The sequence below is a fragment of the Taudactylus pleione genome, unplaced genomic scaffold (assembly GCF_031769625.1).
Source record: "Taudactylus pleione unplaced genomic scaffold, aTauple2 ptg000203l, whole genome shotgun sequence".
Classification (NCBI taxonomy): Eukaryota; Metazoa; Chordata; class Amphibia; order Anura; family Myobatrachidae; genus Taudactylus; species Taudactylus pleione.
The window spans coordinates 8,829,390-8,851,779 of NW_028284605.1; the positions used below are offsets into that span (position 1 = coordinate 8,829,390).

Below are 22,390 nucleotides of genomic sequence, written 5' to 3' on the forward strand. Positions count from 1 at the left end.
AATAGTGTTCATTATCTTGGAAATTAAAGACACACAGTGGCTGTTATGTAATAGTGATGTGTATGAAGTCGTTGCTTTTATTTTATTTATTTATTTTTTATTAACGAGCAACTTGGATTCCGAATGACTGGTTTTGACTACGTATATCAAAATAGGGATACAGTCAATATAAGCAATGTATAGCTGTAATTGTACAGACAAGCAGTTGTTTGGAAAGTAAATACTGGATGCCTGCGTAATGTGCTCTCTTGCTACAGCTATTTCTGGAAAGATGCTTGTGATGATTACGTCATCTATAAGGGAGCAGGAACATTAATGTTTACAGAACTGTACATAATAATTTAGAGTGCGTCCCTGTTTCATTCATAAACAAAGTATTGTACTGTGTCCCTGGTGTAATTGGTTTTGCTGTGGCTTGGGATCTTGCTTGCAGTCCTGTTGTACAGTAAATTGCCTGTATACAGTAAACCTTAATGTTTGTTTTGCCAATGAGGTAACGCGACAAGCCAGACATAACTGGATGAACCACTTGGTCCTAACGCTGATATATTAGAAGGGTTTGGGTAGTATATGTTTTGACTGTGGTTGTATCGGGTTTCTTGCTTCTGTCCTACTTTTTGACTATAAGCATTATCATCTGTATTTCTACACCTGCTACACGCCAATGCCGTCATATGTCATGTAAAGGCTGCTCCGTACAGTATACATATTGTATACTGTGTATTTTGCCTACATTACCGTCTTGTATTTCCATTTACAAACACCTCAATTCCTTTATTGCCAACTGTCCATAATTTCCAGATAAGTCCCATGTTTTATCGATTTGTCCATGGAAAATATTCTTTCTGGAAATGTCCTTATTTGTTTAAAAGATTTTAAAATGCAAAATGATATTTAGTGATCATGACAGTGCCCAGTGTCCCTGGAGAATATATAATGCTACAGGGAACTACGATAGGGATAGATAGTAGAACGGACTGTACTGCCGCTACTGCATCTGTTTGGCTCCTCCCCATCTGCCGCTTTCAGTGTTTATCTTCAGGGTAAATTACACCTTATCTCCGGCTACCTGTGTAATGATTGTCATGTCTGTGTCATACTTTTCCTTTAATATGATGGGGATTAGAGTTAATTAATAAACATTTTCACTTTAGGTAATGAATAAAGCCGGCACATTGTTTGGATTTAGTGACTTAAATCACTTTTCTCTATTCCTTTAACCATGTTTCATTCAGATAGCCTTGGGCACAGATTCCAAGGAGTCCTTGAACTGATAAATAAATGTTTAATCAATATTCAGAGGTGTTTTGCATCATTCATAAGTATATATGTAGAACAGGGCCGCTTTGATCTATTTAATATTATTTGTGGGCCCAGTGCAGGCCACGCCCCTCCATGTGACATCACACAAGGGTGGGGTCACAATCGCTGGTGATTACAGCAATGCCTGGGGCATCCTGAGGATGCTCCGGGGAGCTGTAAGGGCAGCGGTGTGACCATTTGAAGCGTTCTAAGGACGTTCCAGGCGGCACTGCTGCTTAGACTCTGGCTGCAGTGTGCCATTCTAGGCACCCTGCTAGCCAGATGAGGCTAGCTGAAAACAGCCCCGAGGGCCAGACCAAATGATTCTGAGGGCCTTATACGGCCCCTGGGCCTGAGGTTCCCCGTCCCTGATGTAGAAGTTTATACTGTAATGATACAAATTAAGCTGTTTGTTTAGTAGTGGTTAATATAATATCAATCAACCGACAAACTGGCTTTAAATGATTTGAGTCCATACACACAGATCACAAAGCTACATGTGGCTGCTTATTTGCCAGAAGTCGCTGGCAATCAGCACCTTACCAGTACGAGTAGAAAATGCATAGTCACCCACCAGACTGTGGGGAGGTTAGATATTATCCCTGTGTTTGTTCCGATTTTCTCCCACAAATGTCTAGAAGCCTGCTGGTCAGTTTAAAAAAAATGGACTTTTGTGTGTGTGTAGTAGAGAAGTTATAGTTTATTCTTCAATGGGGACTGGTGTGAATGATTAGAATTACAGCTGAGTGCACCTACAGTATGATGACTGCCTCGCCCTCTGTAATGTAAAGTGCTTTGAGCCCTATTGGAAGAAAAGTGCTATGTACATAAATAATAATTTTTATTATTATATAAACTATTTTACACAGTTGTCAGATTTGGGGTGTTCGCATCGAATGGAAAGGTACTTACTGTGACTGACAAACCTGCAACATTTGTCTAGAGATGGTTGCAGAAAATGAAATTCTTTTTTGTCTCACTTGATCACATTTTTTATACGTTAAAGATCAAATGGGAATATCTAGAATAACGAAGGTGGAGATAGATGTTAAATATAGACCTTGTGCCCTATTCCCCTGACTACTGTCCTATATAAATTTGGAAGTGGCTATAAGAAGACTTATAGTAAAATATGGGTTCTAGCACAAATTACTGCACATCTCAGTATTACTTAAGGAGCTCTCCAATCAATTTTGAACAATGTTAAAAAAAAAAAAAATAACAATTCAGACATTTCATTTGGTTCAACATAATTTTAACACATGTTGACTTGATATACAGCATTATAAATACTAACTGTTGTATGCACCATATAGTTTTGTATATGGAAACGAGCTTGATTTATAGAGAGTGCTACTTACTTCATCCCGAGTTATAGGAGTGTTCCACATTTCTGTTACACTTATGCATATTAACCTTATCGATAAATGTACAAATCTTTTGTTTGAATTTCTTTTTGTTGGCTTTTTTTGAGGTTACATTAACTATTTCTCTTTTTTTTTGTGTTTAAATCTAAATGCCATTTTGTTTTTGTTACCAGGGAGAAAGCGAGTCTGATAAAGGGCTGTTAATGAGAAAACTTGTTCTCTCTGGAGTCCTTGCAAGTGAGGAAATCTATATAAACCAGCTAGAAGCTCTGCTTTTGGTAAGTATATCTGTGATTTCATTTTAACCATTGTTGTATTGTATTTATTCTTCAGGCAGTGCAGTAGTACTGTTTAGTAGAGAATTATAGAGCTCACTGATAGACAGGTTGGTATAGGGTTTGTAAATTAAATAGGCAGTTGAGAAGGCATACATGTTTTTCAATCAGCTTTGAAGGATTATCTAAAGCAGATGCTTGTTTTAAAACTTTAAATGCAGATTTTCTTAAAAACAATAAATAAAAAACAATTATAATGATCAAGTCATTTCTCAGTAGTAGATCTCACTTGCTATATATTTGAGCTAACAGTACAAATTATGGCTAAGTGCAAGTTCATTACGATAGCTGATGTAAAAAATAAAAAAACCTTCTATAAACCTTTTTCAATAGGCGTAATAATGTCTCTGTTTTATTAGGACGGAACTATAGATTTAAAATGTGTCTGGTGTCCGATTATAGATGTATGATGTTATTGAAGAAGAATGGAAGTCTAGTGCATTGTTGTACAGATGTGTCCACATACATCTAGCCTCCTTGCACATTAAACAGCCCTTCTATTCGCGCTATGCCGTGGCATAACTTTGTACCGCAGAGCGTCTTTTCATGCAACGTTTTACCTTCCAGTGTGACTTATTCGCACAGTGGTGCAAATAGAATACACAAGCAGCTTCTGCTGATTAAAATGATATGCGGGATGCCTATATTCTGTGTGCAACTGCAGGTGTCTCTGTATGTGAAATGCTACGTTGGTGTCACAGCTGCTGAGACTGTAACGTAGCATTTTGCATGCAGATATACCCGCAGTCGCAACAGAACATAGGCATGCCGCATATCATATTGCATTAGCGTACGTAATTGCATTAGAATCATGCCCACTTATAACCAAAAAAAGAGAGTTATCCAGTTGTGGATCTACAGCGCAGAAGCTGTACTGTGAAGGGAAATTGGTGGTTGTTGTACGCTGCTAAATTTATAACATGCTCTACAGTATAACCAAACCTAAAATAAAACTAGACTATTATATTTTGTTTTATAGTGGGCAGAAATCGTATTTACCCATTCTAAGTAGAAGAAAACTTAAAGGTTATTTAAAAAGACAATATACTGTATGCATATATGTGTATATACAGATGTAGGTGGACAGCACTCACGGTTAAACCCAGTGGATCAGTTGTTTTTGCTGCCTGCTTGTATTATTTTTAGAGAGCTGATTGCCTCCGTTTCCTTATATCTATCTGTCCATGTATGTGTGTGTGTATATATTATTTATTTCTACTTCAGGGTCCATAGGGTATCGGTGATGACGTCAGGCATCGGGCACCATAGAGTTAAGTTTCAGCCTCCCAGGATGCACTAGGGTCCCCCTCCTATACCCCTCCCCCGAGCCAAGGCATCTCAGTTTAGTTTGGTGGCTGGCCGGAGTCGGATGCACCTGTTAGAGGGGGGCCATGAAGAGCCCCTGAAGTTTCTTCAATGCAGCTGTGGCTGCACATCTGGAAGTACAGCATGGACAGTCAGTCCTGACGTCCATGCTGTCTTCCCTACACCCCCGCCGGTACCAGAACGCCGGTACTGATCCGGGGATGCTGGTAGGCATCTGGGGTCACAGGTAGCGGTGACCCCAGATGTTTAGGACCATGGCCGGAATCAAGGGGGACAACAGGTAAGCAGCGGGGTCCCGCGGTGGGTCCCCGCTGATACATGGTCCAGAGTCCCCAGGCAGGGGGCTCCCTGGGGACTGGCTGCAGCGTGGAGCCAAGTTCTAACCTGCGCTTCCACTACCCCCCTGGGACAGCAGGACCGCGGCAGAGCGGTAGCGCTGCGGCGTCCCAGGGGTTAAATGCATGCCAGGGGAGTGCGCCTTCCCTGTCTCACAGCCGGCGCATCCCCCGCTGCACACAGCCCTCTCTGCTCTAGCTGACTGGTCCTGTGTCAGCGCTCCTCCCCCAGGCCGGCCTCCTCTCTGCTCTTCAGTGGCCATCTTTGGAAGAAGCATGGTGAGCGCTGCTGGACACTGATGAACGGTGGCATTGCGGTCTGGGTCCCCCTGCATACCTCTCCTCCATTGGATTAAGGTCTGTGTATGCAGCGCTGTGTCCTACCAGGCTCTGAGTCTGTGTAGTTGAGGATCAGCGCTGATAGTGCAGGAATTGATTTCTTTGCATTGTATGTGACCTATGCTAACGTCTGCTGCCTGTACTTTCATTCTCTATCTGTCAGCATTTAACTGTCCCTGTTCTTTCTGCTAAAGCCCTTGCGGTGCAGTCCTTGCAGGGTGGTCTCACACTATACTAACGAGTATCAGTGAGAGGGGTCACATACTTACCATTATGTCTGAAAGTGATTTTCCTCCCCAGCTTTTATGTACTACATGCAAGGTACCTATAGCGGAGGGGGACGGTAGTGCGGAGGTGTTATTCGTTGACGCAACCGATTATGGTCACGGCTCCGGTACAGGAGCCACCCTGGGCTTGTTTTGCCAAAGCGCTTACAACCCTCGTGGGCCAGTTAGCTCCGCAGCCTGCCTTCACTCAGATGGGTTTGTCCCAGCAGTCAGTGGTGTCGTCACCCATGCAGGGTTTCCCAAGACAATTGATGGTACCCCACAGTCTCACTATTTCCCCTCCTCAGGTCTCTCATGAGCCTGCGTGGGTTAATTCGTTAACAAGCTCTGTACAGCAGTTGTCAGAAGTGTTGCAAGGGGAGTCTGTGATGCGGCCTCACAAGTGGCCGGTGGCGTCTCTGTCTGCTCCTTATGAGGATGACGACGGGACGTCCGACGATGGGGAGATTCTGGATCTTTCTGACCAGGAACCTCCCCGCCCTAAAGAGTCGGACGCTAAGTCTAAGGTGTATATACCTGGCCTTATTCGTGCAGTCCATACTGCTTTAGTTATTGAGGATGAGGAGCCTCCAGTATCAAAGTCCAAATATGCCTTTTTCAAGGATGTTAAAGGAGATACCACAGTGTTTCCTCTTTCGGGGCAATTAGTTGACCATTTAGAGGAAGCGTGGAAACAGCCAGGCAAACGATATCAGCCTCAAAGGTGTTTAGCAGTGGCGCATCCGTTTGCGGACAATTATTTTGCCAAGTGGGAGTCCCCTCCACAGGTGGATTCTCATGTGACACGCCTTGTCCGTAGTGCCACATTACCCATGCCATCCATGTCCTCCCTTAAGGATGCTACGGACCGCAAGGTGGAGATCTGCCTGAAGTCCGTCTATTCCCTTGCGGGGGGGGGGGGCAGCGCGGCCAGCTATAGCCATTTGCTGGGTTGCCAGAGCTATGGAGCGCTGGGCTGATACGTTGGAGGCGTCCTTCGATTCCGACTGTTCGGCTGAGCAGACGGAGTTGATCGGCAATCTTCGGGATTCGGCCACTTACATCAACGAAGCGGCCTTGGATATTAGTACCCTGGCGTCTCGAATTTCTTCGGCAGCTGTAGCTGCTCGTCGCACATTGTGGTTGCGATCTTGGAAGGCGGACGTGGATTCCAAAAAGGGTTTGTAAGCGTTGCCTTTTAACGGAGAAGTTCTCTTTGTTCCGGACCTGGACAAAATTGTAGCCACGCTGGCGGCAGTCAAATCGGCATGTCTCACGTCTGCTGCAGTTCCTTCCGATTCAGGTAAGTCGTCCTTTCGGCCTTATAGGGCCCAGGGTAGGCCTAAAGCACAGTCCTTTCCCCAACAGGCTGGCCCCAAGAAATCGGCCAAGCCTCGGAAGCAGGCCTGGAGTACCAGACGTCCGGCCCCTAAGCCAGATGACAAGCCTGCGGCCTGACGGTCCGGGCCTCCCTTTGGGTGATCCCAAAGTGGGAGGCCGCCTGCTGCAGTTCGCCCGGTGTTGGTCGGTCACCACGACGGACACTTGGGTTCTCGAGGTGGTCTCACACGGGTATGCCCTCTCCTTCCGGCACAGACCCCCGGCTCAATTCTTCACCACAGGTCTACCATCAGACCGGAACAAAGCCACGGAGCTGCGGAAGGTCTTGCACACTATGCTCCAGGCTTGAGTTATAGTGCCTGTTCCATTCTCCCAGAGGGGCCAGGGTTTCTATTTAAATCTCTTTTTGGTGCAGAAACCCAATGGGTCGTTTCGTCCGATTCTCAACCTCAAAGCTCTCAACAAGTCTTTGCGGGTGCCGAAGTTTCGGATGGAGACCCTTCGGTCCATCATTCTGGCGCTGGAACCTGGGGACTGCATGGTGTCATAGGGCATACAGGACGCTTACCTGCATGTCCCTATTCTTTTGCGCCATCAACAGTTCCTCAGGTTTGCAATCCGCAGCGACCACTTTCATTTCCGGGCGTTACCTTTTGGCCTGGCGACAGCACCACGTGTTTTCACCAAGGTGATGGCGGTCATGGCGGCTTCCCTGCGGCTGCAGGGAGTCCTCATGTTGCCGTACTTGGACGACCTTCTCTTAGTGGCAGGATCTCCGGAGCTCTTTCTGCGCCACTTGGACCTGACCATTGTGCTACTGCAACGGCACGGCTGGTTGATAAACTGGCAGAAGTCCACCCTGATCCAGGCTCAGCGGATTCTGCATCTCGGAGCCTTTTTGGACTCGGGACAGCAAAGGATCTTTGTGACGGGGGAAAAGATCTCTGCCTTACAGTCGAGGGTGCGCAGTTGTCTGCAGAGCCGCCGGGTGTCTCTGCACTCGGCAATGAGGTTACTGGGCTCCATGGTGTCGGTATTCGACATGGTGGAATTAGCCCAGTTTCACTCCAGACCTCTGCAGCACCTGATCCTGTCCAAATGGAATGGACTGCCTCAGAGTCTGAAGTCCCAGACGTTGGTGCTCACTCCGGAGGTTCGCCTGTGTCTAGCCTGGTGGTTGCAGACGACCCATCTCAACGGGTCGTCTGCTCTGGGTGGCGAATTGGGTCCTGTTAACAACGGACGCCAGTCTTCGGGGCTGGGGAGCAGTCTCGGGTCCACACTTGTTCCAGGGCAGGTGGACTCCGGCAGAAGCAGAGCTTCCAGTAAACATCTTGGAACTCCGAGCGGTTTTCAATGCTCTCCAGCAGGCACTTCGGGTTCTCCAAGGTCACCCAGTGCAGGTCCAGTCGGACAACGCTACCACCGTGGCCTACATAAACCTGCAAGGAGGAACCCGAAGTCGGGCGGCTCTCGTAGAGGTGTCTCAGATCCTGGTATGGGCGGAGCGCAATCTTCCGGCCATATCAGCTGTCTTCATCCCGGGAGTGCTAAACTGGGAGGCGGACTTTCTCAGTCGCCAGGACGTTCATCCAGGGGAATGGTCCCTGCACCCGGTACGAACCATGCTAAGAGCTCGGAAACCGTCTTCCGCGAGAATATACCATCGCGTGTGGCATACGTTCTTCCAGTGGTGTCGACCGAGAGGTTATGCACCGCGGGAGTTTCGTCTGTCTCGTGTACTCGCCTTCCTACAAGCGGGACTAGACCACGGGCTTCGCCTTGCTTCTTTGAAGGTACAGGTTTCTGCCCTGTCTGTCTGGTTTCACCGTAGGATTGCAACAATCCCTGATGTACGCACCTTTATGCAGGGCGTTCTGCGACTTCAGCCGCCTTTTGTTCCACCCGTTGCGCCTTGGGACTTGGCTGTGGTCCTGAGAGCTCTCCAAGGACCGCCGTTTGAACCACTGGGCTCAGTGGATCTTAAATGGCTTACAGCTAAGACTGTTTTCCTTCTGGCCATCGCTTCGGCCAGATGTGTTTCTGATTTAGGGGCTCTCTCCTGTAGACCCCCTTTCTTGATTTTTCATGGGAACAGGGCAGTGCTACGCACTCGTCCTGATTTTCTTCCCAAAGTTGTTTCCCAGTTTCATGTTAACGAGGAAATTGTTGTTCCAGCTTTTAACTCACCCGGCCTTTCAGTGGGTGAGGCCACTTTGGATGTTGTGCGGGCCTTAAGGACTTATGTTGACCGCACTTCTTCGTTTAGGAAGTCGGACGCCTTGTTTGTCCTCTATGGCTTCCGTAAAAAGGGTTGGCCTGCTGCAAACTTTGGCAGCCTGGATCCGTATGGCTATTTCTGAAGCTTATCTTCATGAAGGCCTGCCGGTTCCTCCTTCTGTGAAGGCTAATTCCACTAGGTCTGTGGGTCCTTCGTGGGCAGCTCGACGTGGTGCCTCTGCAGTCCAGATCTGCAAGGCTGCTACGTGGTCCTCTGTCCATACCTTTGTGAGGTATTACGCGTTTGACACCTTTGCCTCTCAGGATGCTTCCTTCGGGCGGCGGATTCTCCTTTCAGCACAGGAGCGTCCCCACCCTTAAAGGATACTGCTTTGGGACATCCCCAAGGTATCCTGTGGATACCCTATGGACCCTGAAGTAGAAAATATGAGATATGGTAAGAACTTACCCTTGTTATCTCTATTTCTACGAAGTCCATAGGGTTCCACAGGACTCCCGCCCTGTCGCACCTGTGCTGCAGATTGGCTTTACTCTGGTCACCGGTTTTTCCGTCTCCCTCTGGTGAGAATGTGATTCTTGTGTGTGTCCAGATCTCTCTTCTCTCTCTCTTCCTTCTCCTCCTCCGGCTTATGGCTTGGTACCTAACTGAGATGCCTTGGCCCGGGGGCGGGGTATAGGAGGGGGACCCTAGTGCATCCTGGGAGGCTGAAACTTAACTCTATGGTGCCCGATGCCTGACGTCATCACCTATACCCCAAGGTATCCTGTGGAACCCTATGGACTTCGTAGAAATAGAGATAACAAGGGTAAGTTCTTACCATATCTCATATTATTTGGGGTGTGCAGTCTAGGGCCCTTCTCCATATACTCCTATTTAGTGTACTCATATGTATACCTGAAGGCATGAGACTCCTTCAATCTAAACTAGCACCCCTCCCCACCTGTCCCCCATTGCTTTTAAGTAGGGATCCTGGCATGTTTGAGTGCATTTTTGAACAAGGTACAATTTAGATAAGTCCTATAAATGTACAGTATATAGTGCAGCTATGGGGTGATTTTTGGGGCGTGGGTCCCCTGGATTGCTTTGGGTGGGCTACTTCAGGGCATCGCATTATAACACATTTTCCTTTCTGCACTTTTAGCACCGTTATTGTTGGTTTATTATATATGTAACATTTTCACACATCTATTTTATTACCTCACTTCTAACATATGCAGTAACTGCTCCTATCTAACACTCTTTTACACTTCACCTTTCTCACTAGACTGGTGCGCTGGAGTGGCTCGGCTGGGCTGGTTTGGGGGTACTTACCATTACCTTTACATACTGCTATCTTACCATTACCTTTACATACTGCTATGGCTTTTGCCACTTCAGTATATGTGTGTATATATAATATAGCAACAGTGTTTGTTGCTCTGCACTCAGTCACAAGGTTACAACTGCTGGGGTGCTCCTGTAGAAGCTAGCAAAGGATCACTTCCATCCACTTCCAAATGTCCACATACATAGATCGGGAATGTGGTCAATATCCCGACAGTCGAGTTGCCGGCACCGGAATCCCGACACCTGTCAGAATCCTGGCATTCTGACAGTAAGTACTGCATTTAGGGGGAGTGTTATGGTTAGGCACTAGGGGGAGGGTTAGGCTCTAAGGGGGGAGGGTTAGGTTTAGGGTGCGGGGAGGTTAGGTTCAGGCACTGGGAAGGGAGGGTTAGGGTAGGGAGAGGGGAAGGGTTAGGCTACTGATGGACAAGTGTCGGTATCCTAACCTTGTCGGTTTGCCGGCATTGGGATTCTGACCGCCAGTATCCTGAGCGCCAGCATCCAGTGCCCAACCCATAGATAGAGCAGGGTACTCACCAGTCTTGTAGCAATAAAAACATTTATCCATATGTTTAAAATCCAGACTGTAAAGCCGACGTTTTGGTCCTAGCATGGACCTTAATCTTGGCACACATCGATCTATACCAAATAAAGGCATTTCATGATAATTTTTAGACGTTTAAATGCACCACACACAAAAATGAAGCTGAAATTCAACATTTCTTTTTCAGGGTCCATAGGGATCCACAGGGATACCATGGGCTATAATGTGATTGGAGTGATCCAGGCACCAAACAGTTAAGCTTTCAGCTCCCAGGATGTCCCAGGTCCTTCTCCACATATACCCCGTCCCTGGCCACAGGCATTCAGTTTTGAATTTGGTGTGGCAGGATTCAGACGCACCTTTTGTAACAGGTAGACTGCTCAGGTAGTCCCAAGCTTTAATTTTCTGTTTTATTTTATTTCTATGTTATAGAGTTAGCAGTACTGAGCGTACTACGCCTGCACTGCGACTCCGTCTACCTCCGCCGGGCGGCAACACCAGTAACGTCTCTGGTGATTTCGGCGGGTCACAGTAGAGCTTGCTAGCTGCAACACCGGGGCCCAGAGTGCAACCGGACACACGGAGATGTCCGGTTGCGCACGGCGGTCCTTATTTCTGGAGCTGGAGATGCACCAGAAGCCGCTGTATTGACGGCCCGTGGCCGTCCACTCCCTCAGTAGACCATTAGGGCCTTATCGTCTGACGCCGGGGATCGATAGCAGATGCTGCTGCTGCCATGAGGCCAGCGTACCCGGCCGGTTGACGCAGCTTAGGGTAGGTAGGCTCTCCCCCGGCAGCTCCTTCCCCGACGCAGATCCATCAAAGGTTTTCCCGCGTCTAGGTCGCTCTTCCTACCCTCCTCGTGCATATGAGATGCTCACAGCCCACTATCAGTGCTCTGCTGAAGCGGTTTGGTCTCAGGAGGTTTTGAGTCAGTCTTCCTGTATACCTCTCCCCTAGGTCAGGTATATAGTACTCTATATTCTACCAAGATTTAAGTAGTTGATTCAGGGCTCATTGCAACTAAATTACATATGCATTGTATGTGACTTTTTGCTAGTTGCTGTGTTGATACTGCCTTTTATTCCTGACTTTTCAGTTATAACTATCACTGTTTTTTCTCCTCATCCCTCTGTTACAGGAGGGTGTTTTTTTTGTCTTTGTACTTCACATTTACTAGTTATTTGTGAAGGTTGCCACATTACATTGCATTGTTACCTTTATAATTGATATGTCAAAAGGTAAAGAGAAACAGGAGGTTGAGGCCCCTGTGCTGGTTTCATGTAAATCCTGTTGGCAGGCTTGTCCCCTCAGGACTTTATAACATACAGCACACAAACCATCCTGTATAAAGAACCACCTCACCAGTCCAGTCTACCAGCCCCTATACAGGAACCATCTTGGGTGTCCTCCTTGTCTCAGGTGATGACGCAGCTAGTGGATTGTTTGGCTACTCCCAAGTTGCCCCCTTGAATAGGATACCCACAGCAGTTTCAGCATGCTATATTTGCCCCTCCTATACATCCTTCCTGGATGGATGTATATGCCCACTCAAGTCAGAGTATTGCTCAGTCGGCTGTTGCAAGCAGACGTAGTCACAAGTCGCATAAGCAGATGTTCTCTTTTTATCAGTCAACCCAGCATGTAGATTCAGACGCATCATCAGAGGAATCAGATGATGCATCGGGTTCTTCTCCAGGCTCTGTCTTGGGAGAGGAGGACCATCCTTCTACAGGGGATGTCCCTTCTTTGCTGAGGACGGTCAAATCAATCCTAAATATACAGGATGATGAGCCGGTTCCTAGACACCAGAAGGTGGTAAAAGCAGCTCGCTGAACTTATGGGAGAGGCATGGAGTAACCCGGATAAAAGATTTCATGTTCCGAAAAGAATAGCATATTTGTATCCTTTCCCAGCTACCGAATGTACTAAGTGGGAAATACCTCCTACTATGGATGCTCATGTGACACATTTAAGGCCCCCATACACTGCGTGATGCGACAGGGGATCCGGCTTCCGACATATCGGGCGGTCCGCACACGTGGTGCGATCAGGTGGCCGACCGCCCGATATGCCAGCTCCCCCCTCCCTCACTCGCATAGCAATGCATGAGATCGCACTTCGCATTCCCTGATCGACTGGTCCTGCAGAAAGATCAGAGGGTGCGACCCCACGGGAGCGCGCTCAGTCCAACATCAGCAGCCACATCGCGCCAATCAGTCATCGCACCGTGTATGGGAGCCTTTAGTCAGGAGTGCTACATTGCCTATTCCGTCAGCATCTTCTCTTAAAGATTCTACAGATAGAAAAATTGAAACGTGTCGTAAAGGAGTATTTTCATTGTCTGAAGCGGTTACTCGACCAGCTATGGCCGGGGCTTGGGTATCCAAGGCTCTTGGATACCCAAGGCTGTTGAAGAATGGACAAGGGGCATTGGAAGATACTCTACCAAATGCTACCAGAGAACAGTTAACATATATCTCCCACATACGGGAATCACCCTCCTATTTTTGAGAAGCTGCAATAGATGCTGGGCTCCTAGCTTCTAAATCATCAGCAGCCTCGGTTGTGGCTCGTAGAGCCCTTTGGTTAAGGTCATGGAAAGCAGATACGGGGTCAAAGAAGGCTCTGGAATCCTTACCTTTTTATGGAAACATACTATTTGGAGCAGAATTAGATAAGATAGTGGCTACGCTGGCAGCTTTAAAAATCTGCAGGTCTGCCATCGTCTTTTCGGTCCTTTCATCCTCAAGGACAAGCAAAAGAATAGTTTTCCTGCAGGCCGTCTAGTTTTCGCAGGACCATCAAGCAGCAAACTAAGAGGTCCTGGCGGGCCAGACGTCCAGCTTCTAAGCCGGACGACAATCCCACTGCCTGATGGGGTGGGCCTCCTCCTGGGGGATCCCGGAGTGGGAGGCCGACTTCTTCAATTTGCTGACTAAAGGCATCAAACAACAACAGATGCCTGGGTCCAAGAAGTGGTCTCTCAGGGGTATGCTCTCACTTTCTGGAGGCATCTTCCCCAGAAGTTTTGTTTGTACAACTCCCCCATCGGAGCCTATCAAGGCCTTGGCCCTACAGGAGGCCATTTACTCCCTGCTGCAGGCAGGGATGATAGTCCCGGTTCCTGTGGTTCAACAAGGAAAGGGTTATTATTCCAATCTATTTTTTGGTTCAGAAACCCAATGGGTCTCATCGCCCTAAATCTGAAAAACCTCAGCAAGTTTATCTGTGTACCCAAGTTCCGTATGGAGACACTCCGATCAGTTATTTTGGAAATGGAACCTGGGGATTTTTATGGTTTCCCTGGACATTCAGGATGAGTACCTATATGTGCCTATTACTCCATCCCACCAACAATTTATACTGGTTGCTGTCCTGCAACAACATTACAAATTTCAGGCACTGCCCATTGGTCTATATATACGGCCCCTCGGGTCCTCACCAAAATAATGGCGGTGAGGACAGTCTACCTCAGGCTTCAAGGAATCAGAATACTGAAATACTTGGATGACCTTCTGATATTGGCACAATCTCCGGCTTTTCTACAACACCATCTCCAGCTGACCAGCCCTGCGTCTGTAGGCAGGCAATGGACAATCAATTGGAAGAAATCTTCTTTGTCTCCAATACAGCGGATAGTACATCTGGGGGCACTTCTGGATTCTCAGGCACAAAGGCTGTTTCTGCCTGAGGACAAGATTGCGGCCCTATCATTGCGCATACGCAAATTGTTACGCAATCAAAGGGTATCCCTTCTATCAGCGAGGCAGGTCTGTGGGTCAATGGTATCCACCTTCGACATAGTGGAATATGCTCAGTTCCACTCCAGGCCTCTGCAGCAATTGATTCTCTCCCGTTGGAACAGACCGTATCATCTAATGTGGTCCCGGAAGTTCGGCTCTCTCTTTCATGGTGGCTACAAAAGGATCATCTGGACAAGAGTCGCCCATTCTGGATTCCAAATTGGGTGCTCCTCACCACGGATGCCAGTTTTCGTAGATGCGGGGCAGTGACAGGTCGTAACACCTTTCAGGGAAAATGGGCAAACCAAGGAAAATCATCTGCCCATAGACATTCTGGAGCTTTGAGCAGTACACAAAGCACTTATTAGGGCACAGGACCTGCTCCAGGGCAGGCCGGTCCAGATCCAGTCCGACAACACGACCACAGTAGCCTGTCTCAATCATCAAGGAGGCACGCAAAGTCACGCACGCAGCAATGGAAGGCAAGTGACAAAACGTTGTGATCTGGGCAGAACGTCATCTTCTGGCTATCTCGGCAATATTCATCATGGAAGTCCTCAACTGGGAAGCAGACTTCCTAAGTCGCCAGGACATACTTGCCGGAGAGTGGGCTATCCACCTGGGGGGTTTTCAACTCCTGCTGAACAAATGGGACCTATCAGACGTAGACCTCATGGCCTCACATCACAATCACAAGGTCCCCAGATACAAACCAAAAACCCCCCTCAGCCACATTCGTGGCAGTGAGATGGGACTTTAAGCTGGCGTATCTCTTTCCTCCGATTTCCCTATTCCCAAGGCTTTTCAGGAAATTCAAGCAGGAAAGCGGAACAGTGATAGTAGCTCCTGCTTGGACCAGACGCTATTGGCTAACCGACATACGGAATCTACCTATAGACACTCAGTCTCCTCTTCCTCTAGTGCCAGATCTGTTAACGCAGGTCCCTGCCTGCATCCGGACTTACCCCTTTCTGTCTTTGACAACATGGCTCTTGAGTCTTCCATCTTAAGAGCCAAAGGTTTCTCCAGTTCTGTGATTCAAATGATCTTTAGGGCACAAAAGCCTTCCTCTGCCTGTATCTATTACAGAGATTGACATTCTTTTGGTCAATGGTGTTCCCACAGAAAATATGACCCTAAGGTTTTTAGGGTTTTCCGGGTACTTGCTTTTCTCCAGGCTGGGTTAGACCTCGGTCTCCGCCTGAGTGTACAGGTTTCTGTGTTGTCAGTTTGCTTCCAGCTAAGAACTGTTTCTTTGCCACATGTTAGAACTTTTTACAGGGTGTTCTCAGAGTTCAGCCACTTTTTGTCCCACCGGTGGCACCGTGGGATTTGTCCTTTGTTCTGAAGGGGCTGCAAGTTCCCCCATTTGAACCTCTGGACTCAGTAGATTTCAAATGGTTGACAGCGAAGACAATTTTTCTCCTTGCTATCTCTTCTGCACGCAGAGTCTCTGATTGGGCAGCGCTCTATTGTCGCTCCCCCTTTTATGATTTTTTCACCAGGATAGAGCTGTTCTCCGTACACGGACGGTAGTGTCCCGTTTTCATGTGAATGAAGATATTGTGGTTCCAGCTTTTCAGTCTTCAGACCCTTCTGTAGGTGAAGCCTCCGTGGATGTGGTTCGTGCTCACCGTATCTATGGGGATCGTACAAACTCTCTTAGAAAATCAGACGCTCTTTTTATGTCATATTGTTTTCACAAACGAGGCTGACCAGCTAACAAACAAACTCTGGCTCGAAGGCTGCGCATGACTATCTCTCAAGCTTACACGCAGGCTGATCTCCCTGATCCAAACACGTCGACAACACATTCTACCCGGTCTATGGAACCATCGTGGTGCCTCTGCTGAACAATTGTGCAAGGCAGCCAGGTGGTCTTCTGTCCACACTTTTCTTAAGTTCTACGCCTTTGATACTATTGCCTCTCAGGATACTTCCTTTGGGCGACGAGTCCTCCTTCCTGCTCAGGAGCGTCCCCACGCTTAGGGGAACTGCTTTAGGACATCCCCATGGTATCCCTGTGGATCCCTTTGGACCCTGAAGAAGAAGAAAAGAGTTATGGTAGACTTACCTTTGTTAACTCTTTTTCTTCGAGGTCCACAGGGCACCCACAATGATGCACTGGGTAATTTTTGAGTGTTTCTGGTGTACGATTGTTCTTCCTTCTCCTTTTCCATTCTCCTGCCTTGGGCTTGTTTACAAAACTGAATGCCTGTGGCCAGGGGCGGGGTATATGTGGAGGAGGACCCGGGGCATCCTGGGAGCTGAAAGCCTAACTGTTTGGTGCCTGGATCACTCCAACCACATTATCCTCCATGGTATCCCTGTGGACCCTATGGACCTCGAAGAAAAAAATGTTAAAGGTAAGTCTACCATAACTCTTATTTTTACAGATATGATAATATATGGAGTAGGTAGCCATAATTAATGCTTAGAAGCAGAAAAAAATGTACACTCTTCGTAATTAAATTTTGTTTACATGTTTGACTCATGTTACAACAGAATGGACATAGTTACTGAGGGAACTTATATATTTATTTAAACCTGCTCTCCTAATTATTTTTATAATATGATTGTTATACTATATACACTTATAAGACCATAAATTTATGATTGACACGCAAACAAAAAACTGAATGTTAACCAAACTATACTTAAAATCAATTTTGACATGTGACTCGTATTATACAAGAATGTGACTCGCGTTACTTTTCTATCCCCAGTCAAAGGGCTCTGGTACAAATTCCTCAAACCTGTAGAATCCATGTGACTTAATCAATGTAGGCCTGCTTATCTTCCTGATTAATTGTGAAGATGTATAAAATATTTAATCTGGTGGTGATGGCCATTTCCAGTTGATGCCAGCTTGCTCCATTGTATTCACAATCTCTGATGTCCTTGATCTCACCTGGGTAACTCTTTCCATCATATTCAACATAGAACCAGTCACCAACGTTAACTACATCATCTGAAGTCACTGTGACAGTTACATTAAGTTCATCAGTAGAGAAAAATTAAGTTGAAAATGTACTGGCATCTGCTGTGATACAAATTAATTTTCATGTATTATGTCCTATATTTCATGGAATGACCCGTGTGTGTATGTATGTATGTATGTATGTATAAATATATATTTGTGTGTGTATATATCATTGAGGTTAAATCTGATGATTGCCCTCATTTTATAATCCTGTTGTAGTGTACATTACAGTTAAGCATGTAAATTCAAGTCAGTGACTATAGCAATTTTGATGGACATTCATATAAATATGGAAGGACGCACTGAGCTACTTTTGAATTATTATTTTTTGTTTATAAGTTTGGAGTAGTTCACCTTCCTGTACAACATGTCAAAATAATTTAGTACTCAGTGCCACTTTAAGTAATAGTTGTCCGGTGAATGTACTGTATACCGGAAAAAGAGATATTTATGATTATAGATAAAATACACTTCCCCAGTACAACTGATAAGACTGCTCACAGAGAGAAACTGAATCATATAAATCTAAGATACATGTGAGCCACGAGTAAGCACTCAGGTCCTGAGTCAGAGTAACATGCAAATCCGTTTCCCAGATGGCTCATGCAATTTTCTTTCTCCCTGTGCATGCAGCCAAGCATATGCAACATAGACGCAAGTACGGACGCGTCATCTCGCCTCCATCTCCACTTGCGTCTAAGTGTTCTGAGGACGTGCTGTGGATGTGCAGACGGGATTGCAGGCTATTCGTAGTTGAGTGTATGCGAATATCTGTACTGTTTTAGGCGGATCTCATAAGGGGTCTATCCATTAGAAGATTTTTTTTGTCAGAGAACAAAGGGGGTCATTCAGACCCACTCGCGAGCGGCTGTCTGCTCGCAAGTGGGTCGATGGTCCCCACTGCGCATGCGCACGACGGAAGGAGCTCCGTCGTACGCATGCGCGAGACCCGACGAACGAAGGACTTTCCTTCGCTCGGAGTGTCTCATCAAAGGGGGCGTGCTGTCGATGGTGACTGACAGCACGCCCCCTTTGGTGGGCGTGCCGGGGGCCTGCCTGCCAGACGGAGGCGTTCCCATGGGAACGCCTACCGTCTGAAGCCGGCCCCACTGACATCACTAGTGATGTCAGTGGGAGTGATTTTGGCTCTGATAGAGCCAAAATCACTCCAGGGCTTGCGGTTGAAAAACCCAACCGCAGGCTTTTACTCGCAGTTCCGATGGTCGCGATGGTCAAGACCATCGCGACCATCATTTTGCAAGCTCGTATATGCTGTGGGTGGTGACCCACAGCTATACGAGTGTCCAGGAGGACGCTCCATATTAATGGAGGTGGGCCCTGATTCAGAGCGAGCGCTCTGGTCAGAGCGTCCGGCTCTGAATCAGGGCCAAAGACTTTTCCTGCCAACAAAAAGTCTTTCGTGCAAATAGTCTTTCACAAACACGATAGACTTTTGTGAACAATTTCTTTATAGACCAAGGACCAAGGATTGTCGCTGAAGAGACAAGGGAGTGAAATGTTTAATGAGTGCAGTGAATATTCATTAAAGAAGTCGTTTGCAGTTCACCGTTGGTCGTTCACTGCATATCCACTGAACGACTTTCTAAGACTTTCTAAAGTCGTTCAGCAATATGTAGAAATCGACCAGAGTGTTGGAAAGACAAACGTCTTCAAAAGTCGTCCGCGGGAGTGCGCGTCGCTGGACGTTTGCAGCCTATCCATTACCTCCTGGTTTTGGTTGGATTGTTCACAAAGTCATGTAATGGATAGGCCCCTTAACTCCAAGTGTAGTGCTGGCGCAAATGCGTGCTGATTTCTACTTCAGGGTCCATAGGGTATCCACAGGATACCTTGGGGTATAGGTGTGACGTCAGTCGCAGGGCACCAAAGAGTTAAGCTTTCAGCCTCCCAGGATGCACTAGGTCCCCCTCCTATACCCCGCCCCCGGGCCAAGGCACCTCAGTTTAGTTTGGTGCCCGGCCGGCGTCGGGTGCACCTGTCGGAGTGGGGGCTAGAAGAGCCCCTGAAGCTTTCTTCAGTGCAGCTGTGGCTGCACATCTGGATGTACAGCATGGACAGTCAGTCCTGACGTCCATGCTGTCTTCCCTACACCCCCGCCGGTACCAGAACGCCGGTACCGATCCGGGGATGCTGGTGAGCATCTGGGGTCACAGCTAGCGGTGACCCCAGATGTTCCGGACCATGGCCGGATCCAAGGGGGACAAAGGTAAGCAGCGGGGTCCCGCGGTGGGTCCCCGCTGGTCACATGGTCCTGAGTCCCCAGGCAGGGGGCTCCCTGGGGACTGGCTGCAGCGTGGAGCCAGGTACTGAACCTGCGCTTTCCACTACCCCCTGGGACAGCGGACCGCAGCAGAGCGGTAGCGCTGCGGCGTCCCAGGGGTTAAATGCATGCCAGGGGAGCGCGCCTTCCCTGTCTCACAGCCGGCGCCTCCCCCGCTGCACACAGCCCTCTCTGCACTGTGCTGACTGGTCCTGTGTCAGCGCTCCTCCCCCAGGCCAGCTTCTCTCTGCTCCTCGGCGGCCATCTTCTCTGCAACGCATGGTGAACGCTGCTGGAAGTCTGGAAGGAAGCATCGTGGTCTGGGTCCCCCCGCATACCTCTCCTCCGCTGTGGCTCAGGTCTGTGTATGCAGCGCTGTGTCCTACCAGGCCCTGTGTCTGTGTAGTTGAGTGATCAGCGCTGTTAGTGCAGGAATTGTTATTTCTCTGCATTGTATGTGACTGTGCTAGCGCTGCCTGTAACTTTTCTTCTCTAAACTGTCAGCTTTATTACTGTCCCTGTTCTTTCTGCTAAAGCCCTTGCGGTGCGGTGCTGCAGGGTGGTCTCTCGCCTATTTAATACTTAATTGGTGAGAGAGGTCACATACGTGGTGCCATCATGTCTGAAAGTGATTTTCCCCTCCGGCTACAGTGTACCACGTGCAAAGTACCGTTAGCGGAGGGGGAGGGTAGCGCGCAGGGCCTTTGCCGGCAGTGTTTGTCCATGGCGCGGCCTATTACGGTTACAGCACCGGTACAGGAGCCGCCCTGGGCTTGTTTCGCTCAGGCGTTAACAGCTTTAGTGGGCCAGTTAGCTCCGCAGCCCGCGTTTACTCCGATGGGTTTGTCCCAGCAGTCTGTGGTGTCGTCACCCATGCAGGGGTTCCCACGACAATTGGTGGTACCCCACAGTCTCCCTATTTCCCCGCTCCCGGGTTCTCAGGAGCCAGCGTGGGTTAACTCCCTGACGAGTTCTGTACAGCACTTGTCGGATGTGTTGCAGGGGGAGTCTGTGATGCGGCCTCATAAAAGGCCGGTGGCGTCTCTGTCCGCTCCTTATGAGGATGACGAAGGGACGTCTGATGATGGGGAGATTCTGGATCCTTACGATCAGGAACCTCTCCATACTAAGGACGCTGATGCTAAGTCCAAAGTATATATTCCTGGACTTATTCGGGCAGTCCGCACAGCCTTGGTGATTGAGGACGAAGTTCCCCCAGCGGCTAAATCTAAGTATGCCTTTTTCAAAGATGTGAAGGGCGATGCCACAGTCTTTCCTCTTTCGGGTCAGTTGGTGGACCATTTAGAGGAGGCGTGGAAACAACCTGGCAAAAGATACCAGCCGCAGAGACGCCTGGCGGTGGCTTATCCGTTCGCGGATAATTATTTTGCTAAGTGGGAATCCCCTCCACAGGTGGATTCTCACGTGACCCGTCTTGTCCGTAGTGCCACATTGCCGATGCCATCCATGTCCTCCCTTAAGGATGCTACGGACCGCAAGGTAGAAATCTGCCTGAAGTCCGCTTATTCCCTTGCAGGGGGGGCAGCACGGCCGGCTATGGCCATTTGCTGGGTTGCCAGAGCGATGGAGCGCTGGGCGGATTCATTAGAGGCTTCTTTTGAATCCGACTGTCCGGCCGAACAGGCGGAGTTGATTGGCAATCTCCGTGATTCGGCCACCTACATCAACGAGGCGGCTCTAGACATTAGTACTCTGGTGTCTAGAATTTCTTCAGCAGCGGTAGCTGCTCGTCGCACCTTGTGGCTGCGATCCTGGAAGGCGGACGCAGATTCCAAGAAAGGTCTGGAAGCGTTGCCGTTTACCGGAGAAGTTCTCTTCGGTCCGGATCTGGATAAGATTGTGGCCACGCTGGCGGCAGCCAAATCTGCTTGTCTTCCGTCGGCCGCTGCTCCTTCTGGTTCTGGACCATCGTCCTTTTGGTCATCTAGGGCCCAGGGCAGGCCCAAACCATAGTCGTTTCCTCGACAGGCTGGCCCTAAGAAATCGGTCAAGCCCCGGAAACAGGCATGGAGTACCAGATGTCCGGCCCCCAAGCCAGATGACAAGCCTGCGGCCTGACGGTCCGGGTCTCCCCTTGGGGGATCCCAGGGTGGGAGGCCGCCTGCTGCAGTTCTCCCGGTGTTGGTCGTTCACTACGACAGACACTTGGGTTCTGGAGGTGGTCTCCCACGGGTACGCCCTCTCCTTCCGGCACAGACCCCTGGCTCGATTCTTCACCACGGGTCTACCATCAGACCGGAACAAGGCTACGGAGCTGCGGAAGGTATTGCACACTATGCTCCAGGCTGGAGTTATAGTGTCTGTTCCATTCTCCCAGAGGGGCCAGGGTTTCTATTTAAATCTATTTTTGGTACAGAAACCCAATGGGTCATATCGTCCGATTCTCAACCTCAAAGCACTCAACAAGTCTTTGCGGGTCCCGAAGTTTCGGATGGAGACCCTACGGTCCATCATTCTGGCGCTGGAACCTGGGGACTACATGGTGTCATTGGACATACAGGACGCTTACCTGCATGTCCCTATTCTTTTGCGCCATCAACAGTTCCTTCGGTTTGCAATCCGCAGCGACCACTTCCAGTTTCGGGTGTTACCTTTTGGCCTGGCGACAGCACCACGTGTTTTCACCAAGGTGATGG

At 48.4% G+C, this 22,390-nt stretch overlaps 1 protein-coding gene across 3 annotated transcripts in view; it reads left to right on the forward strand.

The window, feature by feature from the left end:
- The window catches only part of ABR (ABR activator of RhoGEF and GTPase), a 444,215-nt gene that overhangs the window by 254,368 nt on the left and 167,457 nt on the right, over positions 1-22,390 (forward strand). For all 3 annotated transcript variants that reach the window (XM_088477779.1, XM_088477780.1, XM_088477781.1), the window contains one exon: positions 2,843-2,947. In XM_088477779.1, coding sequence (XP_088333905.1) covers positions 2,843-2,947 — 105 coding nt within the window. The remainder of the gene's footprint in view (positions 1-2,842; positions 2,948-22,390) is intronic.